The 18,219-nt window shown below is 41.5% G+C and overlaps 2 protein-coding genes across 2 annotated transcripts in view; one reads left to right on the top strand and one right to left on the bottom strand.

Annotated features, from left to right (window-relative positions):
• Nucleotides 1-9,033, top strand: part of LOC139925914 (tripartite motif-containing protein 16-like) — a 303,498-nt gene extending 294,465 nt beyond the window's left edge. The window contains exon 2 of the mRNA XM_078287550.1: nucleotides 8,935-9,033. The gene's annotated coding sequence lies outside the window, so the exon portion shown is untranslated. The remainder of the gene's footprint in view (nucleotides 1-8,934) is intronic.
• The window catches only part of LOC139912273 (double-stranded RNA-specific editase B2-like), a 19,952-nt gene extending 4,557 nt beyond the window's left edge, over nucleotides 1-15,395 (bottom strand). Inside the window, exons 1-8 of the mRNA XM_071900035.2 lie at nucleotides 15,320-15,395; nucleotides 14,108-15,036; nucleotides 9,828-9,945; nucleotides 7,687-7,855; nucleotides 6,730-6,881; nucleotides 5,775-5,943; nucleotides 3,059-3,240; nucleotides 1,769-1,950 (exon numbers count right to left, since the gene is read on the bottom strand). Coding sequence (XP_071756136.2) covers nucleotides 1,769-1,950; nucleotides 3,059-3,240; nucleotides 5,775-5,943; nucleotides 6,730-6,881; nucleotides 7,687-7,855; nucleotides 9,828-9,945; nucleotides 14,108-15,036; nucleotides 15,320-15,395 — 1,977 coding nt within the window. The remainder of the gene's footprint in view (nucleotides 1-1,768; nucleotides 1,951-3,058; nucleotides 3,241-5,774; nucleotides 5,944-6,729; nucleotides 6,882-7,686; nucleotides 7,856-9,827; nucleotides 9,946-14,107; nucleotides 15,037-15,319) is intronic.
• Between the last annotated feature and the right edge of the window lie 2,824 nt (nucleotides 15,396-18,219).

Here is an 18,219-nt window from a genome sequence, read left to right as displayed (position 1 = left end):
TCTCTCCCTCTCTCTTTCTCTGTCTTTTTCTCTTTTTCCTCTCATTTGCAGTCTCTCTCTCTTGTCTCTCTCTCACTCATAGTCTTTGTCTCTCTCTCTCTCCACCTTTCTTGTTCAGTCTCTCCCTCTCTCTTTCTCTGTCTTTCTCTCTTTTTCCTCTCATTTGCAGTTTCTCTCTCTCTCTCTCTCCCTCTCTCTCTCTCTCTCTCTCCACCTTTCTTGTTCACAGTCTTTGTCTCTCCCTCTCTCTCCCTCTCTTTCTCTGTCTTTTTCTCTTTTTCCTCTCTTTTGCAGTTTCTCTCTCTCTCCCTCTCTCTCTCCCTCCCTCCCTCCCTCCCTCTCTCTCTCCCTCCCTCTCCATCCCCCCCTCCCTCCTCTCTGAAAACATAATGAAGCAGAACCACGATGGCTTTTTCAGAATGACTGTGTCTCCTCTTGCATGTGATATGAAGCGCAGGGAGCATTCTGTTTTTTTTTGCCGGAGCGATTCCGCTGCTTTTCTAAATAATTACCGCTCTCTCCGCCGTCATCAAACTTTAAACCGAGGCCATTTGGTCCGGCGGAGCGCTCTCCTCCGCATACATATTTTAATGTCGCAGTGGAAATTAAAGCGTGCTGTAAAGACATCATGGTAATGGCGAGGTTTCAGTCTGAGAGAGAGAGCCGGGCGACCGTTTATTCTGTTTAAGAAAGACGGATCGCCTCGGCATGCTGATGAAGCAGCCGCTGGACTTCAGCCACGATCTGGACTCATTTGTTCATCTTTTCCCTTTATTGGGACGTTTTACTTTGGTGGAGCGTCCAAAGTTTTTAATAACTTTACCTCGATATGAGTTTCTGAACAGTCAACCTCTGATATTAGTCTGTAATCATCTCTGGGGTTCAGGTGCTTTCCCCCTGCTGCTCTTTGTGTTTAATCAGAAAAATGAATCTTGAAAAATGACTTTTTGAGAAGTTGGACACAGAAAAGAGAATGAAATATTAGCAGAACCCTAAATTTAGCTAACAGAGATAGAAGAACTCACACCAAAAAGTTTTAGAAGAATCATATAGTCTGCCTTCTATGATTTGTATATGTTTTAGATTTGTAGATATGATACCTGTACGTTTAATAGTATGAAATTAGCCGCTTCATACAAGATTCGTGGTACTCTCGCTCACACTGAACCTACAAAAAAAATATGAAGGAAATCGAACTGATATTGAGTTGCAGCTCATTTTGCACAATCCACATCTCAACTGTCTCAAAGCTTCAAAATCCTTCTCTGACTCGCCTGCCTCTCTTTATCTACAGCAGTCACCCAAAAAGTAAAAGTAGGCTCAGTCACTTCTCAGATGCACAGTGTGTACAGCAGACATGGAGCCCGCACACTTCAATCCAACTAGGACTCTCTATCGGAGGATTTGCACAGGCGGCGTCTGGCCTCTGCCTTCCAGAGGCTGCTAACTTGTTTACAGAGGAAAAAGAGACTGACAGCAGAAAAAAGAAGTCACAACATTTCTGCGGTGAGGCTGAAACTGTCTCCGTGCTCAGGATTCAGAGGGAAATGGATATCATGAAGTTTTCAATAAAGTCTTAAACTGTCCGTGTCTCCAGTGATTCTCCTTTGTCCTGTTAATGGGACTCTGCAGCATGGAAACAGGAATATGAATTGAACAGTTCTATAAGCAACACATGGAAACAGATTAATAGGAGTACTGTCTTATTTAGACTAAGGCCAATACTCAGAGTATTGCTGTCCATGTAAACTCAGTCGCTCTGTCCCACCTGCTGCTGCAGGCCCTGCCAGCGGCTGAAGAGGGAGCGGCTGCAGAGGCGTGACGGCGTCCCACACTCTCTCCTCCTGCCGGTGGAGGTGCAGATCTCCTCCAGACCCTCGTCCCCGTAACTCCAGTTCAGACTCAGGTTGGGCGACTTCCCCGCCGGCCGAACCTCGCTGCTGCTCAGACCTGCAGGAGAGAGAAGACGCTGGGTGAGGATGGAGAGGAGATCCGTTTGACTCCATTTGACTGTGAAATATCAAACAGACATAACAGAAACACCTGTCTGTCACACTCTTCAGCATTTGGTCACTTAAAACAACACAATCTTACATTTCAGGCAATTTCAATGTGTCAATCACCAACAAAATTTTTACTATTGTGTTAAATCAATCAGATAGAGAGTAGCAAAACCAGATTTATTCATCTGAAAATGAGGCAGAGTATTACTTTGACTGCATAAAACATGCAAATTAAAAGCATTAGCATTAGTTTTACTCTATGGAATGTGAAATGTGGAATGTGAAAACTTTAAAGCTGCAATAAGCGATTTTTCTGACCACTAGATGGCAACAGAAACCGCAACACATTTGTAAATAACACACAGCAAAGCCACTGCACTACGGAGGCCTACAAAGGACAAATGGAACGATTAATACTAAGAGTTAAGCTAACTGTAGCTACTGAGAAGTCTCACCAGTTACCAGTCTCACTTTGCCAGACAAGCTAGTTTTAAAAAAATGAAAAGCTACTGAATGGAGCGGGAGGAGCTTCGTTCATCAAAACGCATATAATAAAAATCATTTATAATAATGGTAATAATAACAATGTGCAAGTCTCTTTATTCTTTCTCTTTGTCATTTGCAGTCTTTTTATCTCTACCTGTATCTCTCCCTCTCTCTCTCTCATTCAGTCATTGTCTCTCTCTCTGCCTCTCTCTCTGTTTCTCTTTCTCCTCTCATTTGCAGTCTCTCTCTTGTCTCTCTCTCACTCATAGCCTTTGTCTCTCTCTCTCTCTCTCTCTCTCTCATCTGTCTCTCTCTCCTGAATTTGACAACAAGCTTTAGAAAAGAGGAGAAAACAGCAACACATCTGCTGCTGTGTGGATATTGGTTTATATCATTCTGTCTCAATGAAATCTCCACATAGCATACATTAGGTTCAGGATTGGTTATAAGGTCTGAAATCGCTTATTGCAGGTATAAAAATGAATATCTGAAAACTACTCTGGACGCAGGAGGAGCCTGATGACCCCGGTGTCAGGATGTGTGGGTCCTGGCCGGGCTTTAGCACCTACAGCCGAGCAGCAGCGGGTGTCGGCGGTAGGGGAAGGGCAGGTGGCGGATGTGTCCGAGGCGGCGGGCCAGCGCCCGGCCCAGGTGGCCCGTGTGGCTCAGCGTCCCGACCGTCAGGCTGTGCAGGTACACCGGCTCCAGCAGCTGGGACAGCAGCGCCCCCTGCAGGCCCAGGACGCTCCACCTGGTGAGGAAACCACCTGGTGAGGGAACAAGAACTTCACCCCCATCAAATCCAGTGGTGGAAAGAATGCTAAATTACTTTGCTCATATTTTACTTAGTAACTAAACCAAACCAAACCCAAATTTGGATCCAAACTGGCCATCTGCTATTGGCTGGTCTTTGGTGCCAGGTGATGTCACCACCTGTTGTACTCTGGAAGACATTACCTGGCACCAAAGATCAGCCAATAGCAGATGGCCAGTTCAGTACCCTACTTTTCACCATTAGATGTCAGACTCCACCACAAATTTGGTTTGGGGTTTAGTTACTCTTTAAATAGAAGTAAAAGTATTGGTGTAAAAATCTACTTAAGTAAAAGTAAAAAGTGTCTCACTTAATATGTACTCAAAACCAAAAGCAAAAGTTAGTGAGTTATTTCTAAGAATAGAGAATGTTGTTGTGATGTGATCTTTTCCATGTGATTCTAAAAGGACGAGAGGACAGAGTTCAAACTAATTTCTTTTAACTGCAAAAGAAATTACAAAATAAAGTGCACAAACAAAGCCAGATCACCAGTCTGATTCACTGTGAATCGCTCCACAATTTGTCAATTTACGTCGGTCCAGTTTCTGTTGCTGATGGAGAAACACAAAATCTGTTCTCTGTAATGGATGGGATTTAAAATATAGAGAAGTACAATACTTCAGTGAAAACGTACCTAAGTAAAAGTAAAATTACTGACATAAAGTACACAAAAAAGCAGTAATGTGAGTAAATGTGATTAGTTTCTTCTGCCCTTGATCAAATCTGTGCAAAAAAAAAAAAAAGAATACAGTAATGTTTGACAGTTTGACAGCATTTCAGTGGCGAAGGTTTCCACTCAGGGACCATTAAGGTTTGACCGGTGTTTGACTGTCTAGACAGCAGAAACTATCAGCAAGCTGTTACCCAGCATGCACTGAGGGAACATAATATGAAAACCACCTGCTCTGTCTCTCTGAAATACACCGACTGGGTGAAGCCAGGTGAGAAATAGGATTCTCTTATTGATTTCAGCTTTTAAAATCCACTGAAATGATGAAGAGGAGATGCAGGTGAAGAGGAGGAGAGAGGGTAAAGGATGAAGCTGTGAGACAACTGACATGGATTGTGCAAAAGAGCGTGACACTCAGAGTTAGGAAGGTGGTCCTGTGTTTTGTTTTGTTTTGTCGGTCAGTTCTTCTGAGTTGCTGCTCATGTCTGTTTTTTGTTTTTTTTTGGATGACTGTTCACATCTATTCTAGGATGCAACCCATATCTGAACTGAATATGAACTGGCAGTAATGTCAGAAAGACACAATAACAAAAGACATCACATTTGTTTTTCTTTTAAACACATTTTGGCTAAAGTGGATTTTTTTTTGCACCAGGGACCAGGAGGAACGCCATTTCGTTCCTTTATATACTCTCCTTTTATACAGATTGGATGACAATAAAGTGGATCTTATCTTATCTCATCTCACCTTATCTTATCTTATCTTATCTTATCTCATCTCATCTTATCTTATTGTATCTTATCTTATTTTATCGTATCTCTCTACGAACCAGTAACCCCTTAAAATAACCTTACATTTACATTAATTATCCCCTTAATTCATGCAAAATTAGTTAAGGGAGTTATTAACGGAGCAGACCCCATCAAAACCTCCTTAAACACCCCTTAATGTTTGACAGTTTACTTTCTAATTTAAAGGGTAACTTCGGTATTTTTCAACCTGGACCCTATTTTCCCATCTTTTTGTGTCTAAGTGACTAAAGAGGACAACAATTTTTGAAATCGGTCCAGTATTGAGCGAGATCCGGTCTGTGTGTAACTTCCTGCAACAACCCAACTCTCGCGAGACTTGAGCGAGACTTGGTTACACACAGACCGGATCAAGCGAAAGGTAAAGAAAAACGTTTCATTTCTCTGTAGGGTCCTTTCCATAATGTTGTCAGACACTTATAATAACAATCTGAGCCTGTCAGTGGCAGAAACAAGAACTTTTAGTGGACGTACATCGACGGTGCGATTTGCCCCGTCGGATTACATCGCAGCTCGTTTCGCGGCTGCCGGCTGAAGCGATCTCGCTCAATACTGGACCGATTTCAAAAATTGCTGTGCTCTTTAGTCACTTAGACACAAAAAGATGGGAAAATAGGGTCCCAGGTTGAAAAATACCGAAGTTACCCTTTAATGTAAAATTCAGGGAGACAGGAACTTTCCTTTAATAACTCATTAATAACCTGTAAACCTGCATAAAAGACATGAAAAATCCAATGCAGAGGCATCGAGACACAAAATGTGATAAGGGCCTATTGAGAAAAAGCGACTCCATGCAGTTTTTTGTTGTTAACACTGAGTAGAAAACATCAGATCTGTGTCACATGTGAGGGAAAAGATCTTAATGCTGCAGTGTGAATGGAGCCACAGTTCATTTGCTCGGTGAATTCAGGAAGTGACTTTGCAGGAAACTAAAATCTTCCAGAACAAAGATTACAGAACTGGATTTAAGTTGTATAGCTGCAGAACTCACTTTGCCATTTTGTCGGTGCAGGACATGGTGACGAGACGTTTACCCGGCGACGCCCCGTCCCATTTCTGATTGGCTCTCCGCGCCGTAACAGGAAGCGTCCCCTCCCCGCCGTCCATCTTCACCCTGAGGTGACAGCGGAACCTCCGCGCCCGCCGGTGGCTGCCGGGATCTGACAGGAGAAGAAGAAGAAGAAGACTAAAGGTCAGAGGAGCCGACTTGTCACCAAGAGGATGTTTTTAGATCGCTGAAACATTTTCACTAAACAAGTGTTTAAGTGTTTTAGGGTGGATTTTTCTTTTAAGATTATTTTAAACTTTAATGGGGGGATTGGGTCATTGCAGCAGCTGAGATAAGAATAGATATATAGATAAGAATAGAACAAATAGAGAGTATGATTTTAGTATGATTTACACTTTTTTTTTAAACTGTGAACAAGAACATCCAAGAGTTTAAAACCAATGAAAAACATTAGATTATTCATTTCTAAAGTCCCTCTCTCCCTCTCTCTCTTTAAGCCTTGAGACATTTGAGACACAAAATGTGCAAAAGGGATGCAACTCAATATTAGGAGCAACACTTGAAAGTATTTGATTTTATACTAAAATACAGCATCCAAATTCATCAGTGTGCCTCAGCTCTCTGGTCCTCTCTCTGTTCTAGGATCGAGGAAAACCCTGTGATGGAGATTTGTGTCGATACAGCAGCTATAAAAATAAGCAATTTCACCAGGATTTCCTCTATGATGTTTAGTTTTGATCAAAGTCATGTCTCCTTGAATGTAACCAATCAACATGTTGAAATTAATTTAAAAGTCCTTTAATTTGGTGTCCAGTTTAGTGTGGAAGGTGGTTGTAATATCATGTACACTCAGCATATACCACATTATCATCCTCCTCCTCCTCCTCCTCCTCCTCCTCCTCCTCTCTGAGTGTGTGTGTGTGTGTGTGTTGCTCACATGCGGCTGTGGTCTCGTAGGGACAGTTGAGTCGAGCGTCTCCGCACGGCGAGGAGCTGACGTACATGTGCAGCAGGACGCCGTCCCGCAGCCTGAAGCCACGCCCCTTATCTGCCACCAAGACGGACTGCTCCGACCCGGCCGCTCGCTTGCTTCAGAGAGTGAAACAAAAACAGAAGGTCAGACCAGAGAAGAGGCTCCTTCCAACATGAGATTGAAATAAATAACACCCACTCTTGCCAAATGATTGATCGCACAAACTGAAAACAAATTAGATGAAACTTTATTGATCCCTGTGGGGAAATGAGGCTGTAAGCAGGTCTAAATATTAACAGGATTCAGCAAAGAAAAATGAAAACTAAAGAAGACACTGAGACAAAAAAGAAACTAATCTAGAATGTGAAAAACATATACTCAGTATGAAAATATATAGACAAGATATAGATAATATATACCAAATGAGAACAAATGAAAAATGTGAATTCATAGCATATACACATGGTATGAAAAATGTGTTTTTCGATTGGAAAGTGTCTTGAAACTCCAGTGGTTGGAGAGTTTCTGCTCCAAAACAGAGTCAAGGCCAGAAAATGAGCCAGAAATCTCAGTAATCATTGATTCATTGGTATTGATCACTAAGCCTATCAACCTCCTGCAGATATATTATGGTCTGTTTGTACTATGGGGCTGTAAAAACCTCACTTCACTCACAGCTATCGGCAGTGTCAGTACAAAAATGACAGTATCGGCCCTCAAACGCCCATATCAAACTGTACTCATGTTAAAGACAGAGACATGGAGAGTGTGATTTGCTTGTGTTGATGTATTTCTGAATTTAAACAGAAAGTTAGGGCGGGAAGCCTCAGTGATGACGTATGATGACAATCTGCACACAAAAGGATGGAAGTGAATGAAGATCACTGCAGACTGAAGGAGGCGATGACGGCTGCGTCTGACCTCAGCAGCAGCTCCAGCTGAGCGTAGAGGAATCTCAGCAGCGCCCTCCTGGCGACGACCTCGGCGTGGCAGTCGCTCAGCGTCACGCCGCGCTCGCTGACCGAGTCCCAGTCCAGACACTTCGTCCCCGTGGCCAGACACACGACCTGGGCTGATCTCAGGTCAAGTCCTGCAGAGAGAGAGAGAGAGAGAGAGAGAGGGAGAGAGAGGGACAGGGAGAGAGAGAGAGAGAGATTTAACATTGCATCGCACAAAAAGCTTCAGTGCGATTCAAATCTCAGCCATGAACATCAAAAACACAAAAGAAAGGAGTTTTATCAGAATGAAGGCTCAGTGACCGAACTCTTAACTAAGAGGGAGAAATAAAAAGTTATTTTTGTGAACTGCAAAAAGGAGACAGAACACGTACTTTTTCCTATTTATATAAACAGTATGCAACATAGTCATATATCATTCTGGCTTTTGTTGCCTGCATTTTATACGTTTGATTTGGCAACATGTAATAAACACCAGCATTTCATGCCAATAAAGATTATTTTTTATTTAATTGAAAATTGAGAGAGAGAGAGTGATAGAGAGAGAGAGAGAGAGACAGAGAGAGAGAGAGTGATAGAGAGAGACTGAGAGAGAGTGATAGAGAGAGAGAGTGATAGAGAGAGACTGAGAGAGAGTGATAGAGAGAGAGCGTGATAGAGAGTGATAGAGAGAGAGAGAGAGAGAGTGATAGAGAGAGAGAGAGAGAGAGAGAGAGTGATAGATAGATAGGTTACTGTTATTACCATTCTGTTTCTGTATCTTTTATTATTTCCCCCTCTGTATGCTTTGGCAACACAAATGTATTTACATAAACATATATTACAGATATCTATAAATATTTCCTACAGCTCCAGTTCGGTGGTTTTTCAGTGGTTTGTTCTGTCAGCGATTCACTGACATTTGATACCAAACTACTCATTTGATATTCAGAACAAGAAAACAAGAAAACAAGAAAACAAGAAAACAGGACTTTTCCTCGTAACATTAACCGCCTCAGACGGCCTGATGAAAACTGTATGACTGAACTGAACTGAACTGAACTGAACTGAACTGAACTGAACTGAACTGTTGGCTTGTTGTGTTGCAGTCTGGCCTCATCAAAGATTCACAGGTTGGTAAAGATGGCCGCCTCCCCCTTGGATCCACGGGGTAATTTGAGGCAACTTGACTAATGTGTATTTTGTTTTGTTGGTTTGTTTGTTTCAATTGCAGTTTTTTCTTTTTTTTTGTCTCCATCTTTGTTGTTCAGCGTTCATCACTGTGGTGTTTCTGCACTGCACTTCCCAGAGATCACCTGTCAATCAAACAGTGTGGGCGGAGCTTGGATTTTCTGTTTATTTTGCAGTTTGAGTTTCTCTTTTCTTTGTCTGTTCAGTCATGGTGGCTATCGCTGCTCATGCTAACTACCCAGTTCTTCTTCTCCTGTTTATTCCAGACAAACAAACAAACCGGAAACCGAAAAACGCATCACAAAGTTGTATTTGCAAAAAGTAACGCGACCTCATTTCGTATGGTATTCTACGATTGAAGTGAAACAGGAGGTGGAGCTCATGTGACTGAAACAGAAAGTAGTTTCACATTGAAATAGTCCGGTGGAAAGTACATTTACCTTAAACTCCAGGGTTTACAAATAAGTTTTCTACTGTGAGTGTTTCAGTTTCAGCAAGAATTTCTTTTTATCTAACTACAACCAAAACTTTAATCAAAGTTTCAGTTACCTAAACCTAAACACTAACCTTAACCAAAGTTGTTTTAGCACAGTTATCAGTTATGTACTATACCTGACCATGTGCAGGTATAGTACAAATCAAGGCTGCATAACTTTTCATAGGATATCATACAAACATTGTATGAGAACACACTGACCCAGTTCTTCTTCTTCTGTTTATTCCAAACAAACCGGAAACATAAAACAAATCACCTCCCGGCAATAGAAAACAGCAAAAACAGACATTTATTTGTATGAAAATGTCTCTGTTTTTTACTTTAACCAGGAAAGTTGACTAAAATCCCACCCGGGCACCATGGAGACTTGGCTCTGTTTATTTCCTCATCTCTCCACACTGGACCTGTCAGGTGTTTGAGTGTTTCCTGTCAGTTCTCACCTCTGGTCATTACTATCCCTGCCAGCACTTTGTGACGGGCGAGCGAGGCGGAGCAGCAACTGTCTGTCAGCGCTGCGTACTTCTCTCTCACCAGCTGGAAGATCGACTCTGCAAAGCACTGGAGGAGGAAGAAGAAGAAGAAGAAGAAGAAGACACTGTTAAGACCATGGAGGACGAAAATGATCCATGTGTTGATTAAGGTGTTTCACAACTATGCTACTAGTTTTCTTCTCACTCTCTCTTTCTCGCTTTCTCCTCTTTTTGCTGACTTTTTTTTCTTAGATTTATTGCTTATTACAAGACGCGTTTATTGTTATTCTGTCTATAACTTAATATGCAGGTTGTGTGTCTTGACCAGATCTTCCTTGTAAAAACTGATCCGTGATCAGTGGGAATAACCTGGTTAAATAAAAGTTAAATTAAAGGGATAACAGATTTCCTCCATGTTTTCTATTGTAACTTCAAAACGAATCCCTTCTAAAACACCTTGGGAAGTTTTTCATGAACAGATGTACTCCTATCCCACATCGTCCTCCTCTATTTGCACTAAAAATGTTCCTGCCTGATAATATTATTGATACTACTACTACTAAACTACATAAACTATTTAAGTTACAAAGTGCTTTACAGGAATAAATCAAATGACAATAAAAATGGAATGAAAATAAAAAGAAACACCACAATTTAAAAGAACACAGCATCAAGAAGGTTTACGAAGGAGAGGCTATAAAATCTTAAAGACTATTATAAGCAAGTATGTTATCAAGAGAGAAAATGCAACACAGATAAAATAATCAAATAAAAAAGAAAAGAAACAATTTTAAAGAATACAGCACAAAGAAGGTTTGATGCATTAATAAAAGCTTTTTACCCTTCCCCTCATTGCTATGTGTTGTTTGTAATGGAATTAAAGTAATTTGAGTTTATTCTACTGTCTGGATAGGAGAGTCAGACTAAAACATCTAAATGCCAAAAATGAAAAATGGAAAAACTTTAAACAAAAAGTTCAAAGTAATTAAGAGTCATTATTGTCATTTTAACTCAATATTAGCGATGTAGCAAGGGGGGAAAAAAGTCAAATATCCTCTCTATTTATTCAAAACAAGTTGCCTTGATCAACTTTCACACAAAGTTGGCCCAAGAAACTGAATGTTATATACTGTTAAGCCTATATTTAGACGTAAGGACACTGGGGCTTCTGCTGTCTTATTTTTCTCAGACAACAGCTCCAAAACACACAGAAATCTTTCTACAGGGAAGCACATACAGCTGTGACATTTTCCTAGACCATAAGTATGGGCTTGCTATAAATCTGACAGTCTGTCAATGACGGCCATGAGTTTTCTCTCTCTTAACTCCCCCGGAGAATGCGGAGGAGAGGTTTCATGCTCCTCCTTGTCAAAATATCCCTAATTATATTTTTAGAGGACTGTCATTCTCTTGGCAGACGTTGCCAGGAAGTTAAAGTTCCTTGTCATGTGCACCGAGGTTCAACGAAATGCCAGGATGAGCATCAAAACAAACAACTGTGTAGAGTCTTAATGATATGCACCACTAGAGAGGCATTAATTCACTAGACCATGTAAAAAAATAAATAAAATCAGCCCGAGTGTTAGACATTAATATCGTATTTAACTCTGCTGAAGAGAAGAAGATCGCTCGACCCGTCAATCTCTTTCCTCAGTGTGGAGGAAGCAGATAAAATATTTGACAATCAGAACTGGGCCCAATAGTAGCTGCAAATAATCCATGTTAAATAAAGGAGTATATGATATTAATATATATTAGTGTTTGTTTTGACCGGTTTAGAGGACCAGGTGGGTGGGGTTTATCTCATCAGGACAGTTCAAACAGTCGTCAGTCACAGGAAAGTAGATGAATTGACTTCCATTGATTGTCTAAACTTTCTGCTGTTCATTACATATTGCATTGTCATACGTGACAAACCCCACCAGCAGAATAAAACAAGAGTTTTCAAACTTTTTCATGTCACAGACCCCCATTTCAAATGATTCTGTCTTAGGGACACTGATATGAAAAGATGTTTTGGTAAATTAAATTGTCTAAATATCTTAATTGTACATGAGAAATAGATTCATAGTGGTGATATTGACCCATATTGTTAGAACTCATACATTTTTTGTATTGCAATAATTTCAAGTGAATTGCAGTGAAATTAAACTACTCCTCATTTGGCTCGGGACCCCCTGGAACCCTCTCAAGGACCCCTGAGGGTTCCCGGACCCCACTTTGAAAACCACTGGTGTAAAACAAACCATAAAACTATTTGGATCTAATTGTTTATGCAGGTTTGATGACTAATAAGAGAACCACTGGGAATTTTTTTAAAAGATAATTTCACAACATTTTCAACAGAATATGTTTATGTGGCCCAATGTAGCTCAACAGGTAGATCATGGTACTAACACGTGTTTTATGTTCCCACTGGAACCATCCATAACTATAACATATTCTCCTGTGGTACTGTATGATACTTTACATGCCAGCATCCACCAAATGGCATATATTCTAATCAATTTAAGGAGAAATTAACAAATTAACAGATAATATGTCTGTTTCCAAAATGCTATATGATGCAAAGAAACTCAAGTTTATCATTCAACATCTCCAAAATGTAGAGGCTCCAGTCTATAAAAGTGTTATCATTTTGTCAGCGAAGTGCTTAAATTATCGACTATCCTCTTAAAAGTCCTACGACGTGTTTTAACTCATTTTATAAGAGCAGGTGTCACTTTTTATCAAATGGCGGATACCTCGTTTTGGAGCGAAACTCCAGCCTGGATGACTGTGGCACAAGGTCATGTGTAATGAGTGTGTTAAACAATTATCTGTCAGATTATTATGCTCTTCACACTGCCTTCCCGCTCCGTCTCAATCTCCTTGGTCTGCTGCCGCTCCTCCTTCATCCCTAATGTGCTGTAATAATGTTCATTAAAGCGTCGCACCGCCTGACAGACAGTTCATATTGAAGGGGGGTGGTAGTGCTAAGTGATCAGTCGGGGGCTGTGAACAAATCGTCTCCCAGACACTGTCTGGGACGGACTGGGAAGGATCCTGCAAATTGCTCCATATTTCAATAATCGTCCTGCAGCGATGTAAAATCACCTGGTTGTTCACATTCAGAGCATCCGAGTCCAGTTATTGTCATTTTTTCGTCTACAACGGTACTGCTGCATTCCTTTCCCTATGGATTCTGTATTCAACTCGGCCCTTAGGGGGTTTAATTAAGCATCTACAAGTCTATCTGTCTCTTTATCTATCAACTCTCTATATTCCTTCGCGCAATTGAATGATAGAGGCTCTCCATTAGAAACGCCACGCTCGGCCACCCGCGTCAGCTCCGTGGGACCGAACTTCGAGAGACGAATCCTCTTGTATTCATAAAGCATGACAACAAAAAGACGTCGCGGACAATTCTCTGAGGCTTAGAGACATAATGAAGTTGTTTAGATGCTACGGACGGGCATGCAGGATGCCGTTCAGCTCTCGGGCCTCAGGACATGATGGCCCTACTGATATGCGGTACACTCCATTTGGTAGCATACGGTGCACCTCAGACCCATTTATCCAGACCATTTAGGAGACTGGCGGAAGCTGAAGAAATACGGGGCGAATTCAGTGCCGCTGCTCAAAGCTGACATGCGGGTGGTGGTTGTACCTGCAACTGAGCTAAAATATATCTTTAAAGTAAGGATGACATTTACTAATACATTGGATCTGGTGTAAATTATACCCGATACACTCTATACTCACTGGTAAGACCTCATCTCAACTATACTACTTTACACATTGATAATGCATCTACCCATACTGCACTTTGCCTTATCATGTCTATTCTTTTTTAGATTTTTCTCTCATTTTTGCTTTTTTTTCTTGTGAAATACAGAATAGTTTTCAGCCTCTAGGCCTCCTCTGATCAAATGAAATGACCTGTAAAGGGAAAAACATTCTTTGGTTGAACTTTGAACTCTGCAATGACGGGGGTTCGTAAGTAGGCATCGCTTCGTTTTAAAGCGTCACGAGGCAAAACGGTTGAGAACCACTGACCTGCAGTATCTCACCCAAAATATCTAACCTCACCATCAATCTCAATGCCAATAAATGAATGAATTTGTAGTGAATTTTGCATCTGCTAATGCCAAATGATACAAAAACATGAAGTGCACTTTCATTCCACAAAAGACGTCTAGGCCATATATTGTGATATAATGATAAAAAGAAGTAACATAGAAAAGCTCCATGAAGGGGGACCTACTCACCTGAGGTAGCTGATTTTTGGCTCTGCTGGCAGTGAGGCCCAGCAGTTTCCTCTCTGATCCCAGGCTGACGTTGTATAAAGCCTGCAGGGCAGCTGCTGCCGCCTGGGCCTTGGCCAGCCTCTTGCTGTGGCCACACCCCTCGAACACCCGCCCCTCCACCCGCACCACCATGACAAAACTCCTCACCGGCCTTCCCTGAACTCTCTCGGTCAGGCAGATGTACCTGAGTCCTGGTCGCAACTCGTTGAGCAATGCCACTGGGTTGAGTTTCTCTGAAAGTGAAGCGTTAAGAGTTTGTCTTTTTGAACAAACCCTTGAAAAAACAAGCATATGGTTGTATATGCTGGAGAGGACCTCCTTTTTTCCTGTGTTGCAACGCAAGAGGTCGCAGTTCTCACGCAACGATGGCTCAAACTCTTTGAGGAACGCGTCAGGGATGTCCAGTTTATCCGCTGTAAAATCCATTGGGGTGCCTGTGAGATTCCCCAAGGTGGCGTGCGCCTGGGAGGCGTTGGGGAACTGGACGAAGGACCGGAGAGCCAGCTCCGCAGCCCGCATCTTCGCCTGCTTCTTCGTCGGCCCTCGGCCCTCGAAGCGGAGACCGTTTACCTCAACGCCGATGGAAAACACCGGAGCGTGAAGCGGACCCGTCTTGGACATGATCTCGTACTGCAGACCCGGTCGCAGCTCGTTCAGCTGTACCAGCGCGTTCTTCTGAGTCACAGCCCAGGCCGTTCTCTTACAAGTCAAGTGGCTTTGGTAGAGGAATCGGTCTTTCCCGTCCCCCAGTGGCTGCTTCCTCTTCAGGGCTCTTGTCCCGTGTCTGGGGACGGTCTCGCAAAAGGTTGACGGGTGATATTTTCGTAGAAGGTCACAGTCCACTTGGTTTTTATGGTCCTGATTCTCTTTCACCTCTAAACTGCTGGTACCTGTTGGTAGATCAAAATCAACACAAGAAATGTGAAGAGGAACATAAAGGTGAAATTTGATGAACCTGCATCATATCCATACTGTTGGGTGAAAGCACTGTTTTCTCTGAAACGTCAACTTTCAAGAACTTACGATAAACAAAACCATTTTTAATTTGATTGATGACCGTACATTTTTACAGGTATACAATGGGTTTTGGAAGGATTCCATGGTCCTCTATGGATAGAGAAAATTGTATTTCTTTTCACCTGACAACAGGGATCAAAGAGGGAAGACATTTACTTGAATTGTCTGCGTCCTCAGCTGAAGCCGTTCCAGTGTCCCTGTGTCTCGTGGGACTGATGAGGGCCGACAACATGTTGCTCCGTCCTGAAACAGCATCACAGATACAGTCCATTACTGAACGTTTTCTCCACAGCATGATGCAGCATCACATATCATCACACACTGGACTGATACTTCACTACCGTGTACTTAGATATAAAAAGCCAACCCATAACCCGTCTCTGACATTTTTGTGTTCGAGAAATGGGCCCAATTACAGAGTCACGATTCTGCACGCTTATGCCACATAGTTTTATATTCACTCCCTACCATAAAAGTAATGAAATGGACTGAGGTAAACACATTTATGGCGATAGTGCAAACGTAATGTGTGAGGCTGGGAAGACCATTAGAGTTCCCCGCTCAAGGAATAGAGTGAAAACAAACAGAAAGGCGGCTTAGAGGCGGCCGGGGTAATTGAAAGGTGCAGGTGATAAGGGCCAGGGTTTTCACACAGGAAGCGTCTAGGAGCTTGAATGGAATGAGCTTTTCTTGGCAAACCAGTCACACAGTTTTGTGAATCCAGTACAATTGTTTATCATTAGATTTTGTGCGATGGGTTCAGAGGATTTGGCGAGAGGTTTGAAGGTTTTGGGGAAAGGTTTTGGTCTCTGTGTGATCTCTGTTTTGCTAGGCGTCATTGGAGATATCACAACTTTTTATACTCGCTGTCGGTTGGGTGAAAACCTTGCCTCTCTAGTTTTGGGGATTTTCATGTTTTCACTTCAGCTGAACATGCTCTTCTATGGGTTGGGAAATTCTCCAACCTCTTGGGCTTATAAAACCAGTTCAAAACCTGTTAGGTAATGCTAAAAATGCACTGTCGTCAAGCTAAAAACAAGGCTGTTTGTCAAAAAACATTTTGGAGATATGAGGTTTTTACCTGACAGCGATGATTTTTTCCATCACAGCAGTATAATGGTGAGGATTATGATGAAAAAATATGTCAAAGCATATTGTGATAGCACATCAAAAATAAATAAGTACAAATACTGTTTATGCCATTGAAAAAAATACGAGGTAACGTGTAAGTGAACATCGTAACTTTTGGGCTCTTACTGTACATCCTGTTAAAATCCCAGTGTATAATTTCAAAAATACAAGGGTGTCAGTGGGAAAATATACATTGTTTTCTTCATTCCTGAAAAACCTACTTCTGGTGTAAAGGCCTTTCCCTGCTCTAAGCATAACAACTTATCTTCCATGTCTTCTCTCTATTATTGATGTTAGGACTTGGCTTCAGGAAACACCCTGAGCACCGACAACAGATTACCCTGCTGATCTGAACCAGTGACCCCATTTCCCTGGAGATTTATCTGATGCCCTGCCACCATTTAGCAGCGTGTGTTTGGTACTGGGAGAACTGGGGCAGGTTACGCTCCACACACAGCCATAAACACCGAAAAATATGAACCGCAGTGGCAATTATATTTGATATCCACCATTTGAAAATATTGATGTTTATTGTCTATTGATAAAGATCCCCATTAGCTGTGCACAAGGATGTCAGCTATTCTCCCTGGGGTCCAATGCCTGCTCTTACAGCATGATTATAAAACATATTATGGATTAACATTAAAGTAATGAGCCATTTAGACATTTACTTACAAAATTATTCATTTTAAATGCTATAATTATCTGTATTTGAAGTACTGACTGATGAATTTTAGGTTGTAATTTTCTTCCAGAATGGATATGTAGCCTTTTGGAATGAAAACATTCATTCATATTTTACATTATAGGCATTTAGCTGACGCAAAGGGACTTACAATGAGTGCAGCAGTAGGATAATCTTAAATTTCTAGATCACCAACATTAGAAGCCACCAATAGCAAGGAGGTGAAGGGTCAAAGCCACAATAAATACAGTATATGAGAAGAGAAGAGAGGGAGTAGAGTGCAAGAGAGCAATACACAGACTTCATATCCATAATTGGTTGTATTCTGCACTCAGAAAAAATATAATGGAGGAATTATCATTATACATGAAGGAGTTTTACTGAATCTCAGTGAAAGTGATCATACAACAAAGTAATGATGGATTTTGGTGTAGGATTTTCTAGCTTTACAACAGAATATAATTGTGTGTGACACTTTTTTCAGAAATATGTTTAGATATTACTGAAGTATGAAAAAAAGAAGTTTTGGATTTCTGAAAGAATTTAGCTTTTTCTCTGGTGTTGTATAAGTATTTTTTTACAGCCTTTGTGGCCCATTTTTACCACCATTGACTAGTAATTCTGGAGGGCGCTGCATCTAAAATAAAAGTCATTTGAATAATGAAGAGTGCAGACTAAACTATTCCACATTAACCTTGCACCTTGCAGTTATATTAGGCGTGTGATGCCATTAAAGTGGTGGGTTGATATGAGCGAGATGGGATGTGAATGTAATGATGTGAGTCTGGAGCTTCTGAAGGCAGCGGCAGGTGGAGGTTGGAGGTGTTTTAATGACCTGCATCATCACAGCTAATGGGGCCATTTATTTTAGGATGAAAAAGATAATAACTGTGTTTGTCTTTAGGTTACACCGGCTAACCTCTCTCTTGCCTTCCCTCTCTTCCTGTCATTTTCTCGCTTTCTCTCTTTTTTTTTTCTCTCTCTCACACACATGCACATGCACACACTCCCCCACTCTCGTAGCATTTAACTCACACCCATTTGTGAATTGCAGCAGAGGCGCATTAGAATAAAGTGCATAGACGTCGCATTGAATGTAAGCAGAGGTTAATCAGGGCACAACATGACAAGGTGTTAGCTTGATGTACCTGTAATCTTCATCACAAACAAATCTGGAAAATTGGTTTTCCAGTGGATTTGTAGCTGCTGTTTTGCAACTCAGGTATGTGCTGCAAAGTAA

The sequence above is a fragment of the Centroberyx gerrardi genome, chromosome 13 (assembly GCF_048128805.1).
Source record: "Centroberyx gerrardi isolate f3 chromosome 13, fCenGer3.hap1.cur.20231027, whole genome shotgun sequence".
Classification (NCBI taxonomy): domain Eukaryota; kingdom Metazoa; phylum Chordata; class Actinopteri; order Beryciformes; family Berycidae; genus Centroberyx; species Centroberyx gerrardi.
Note: the sequence above shows the minus strand (reverse complement) of the source record. Positions and strands in the feature narration are given on the sequence as shown.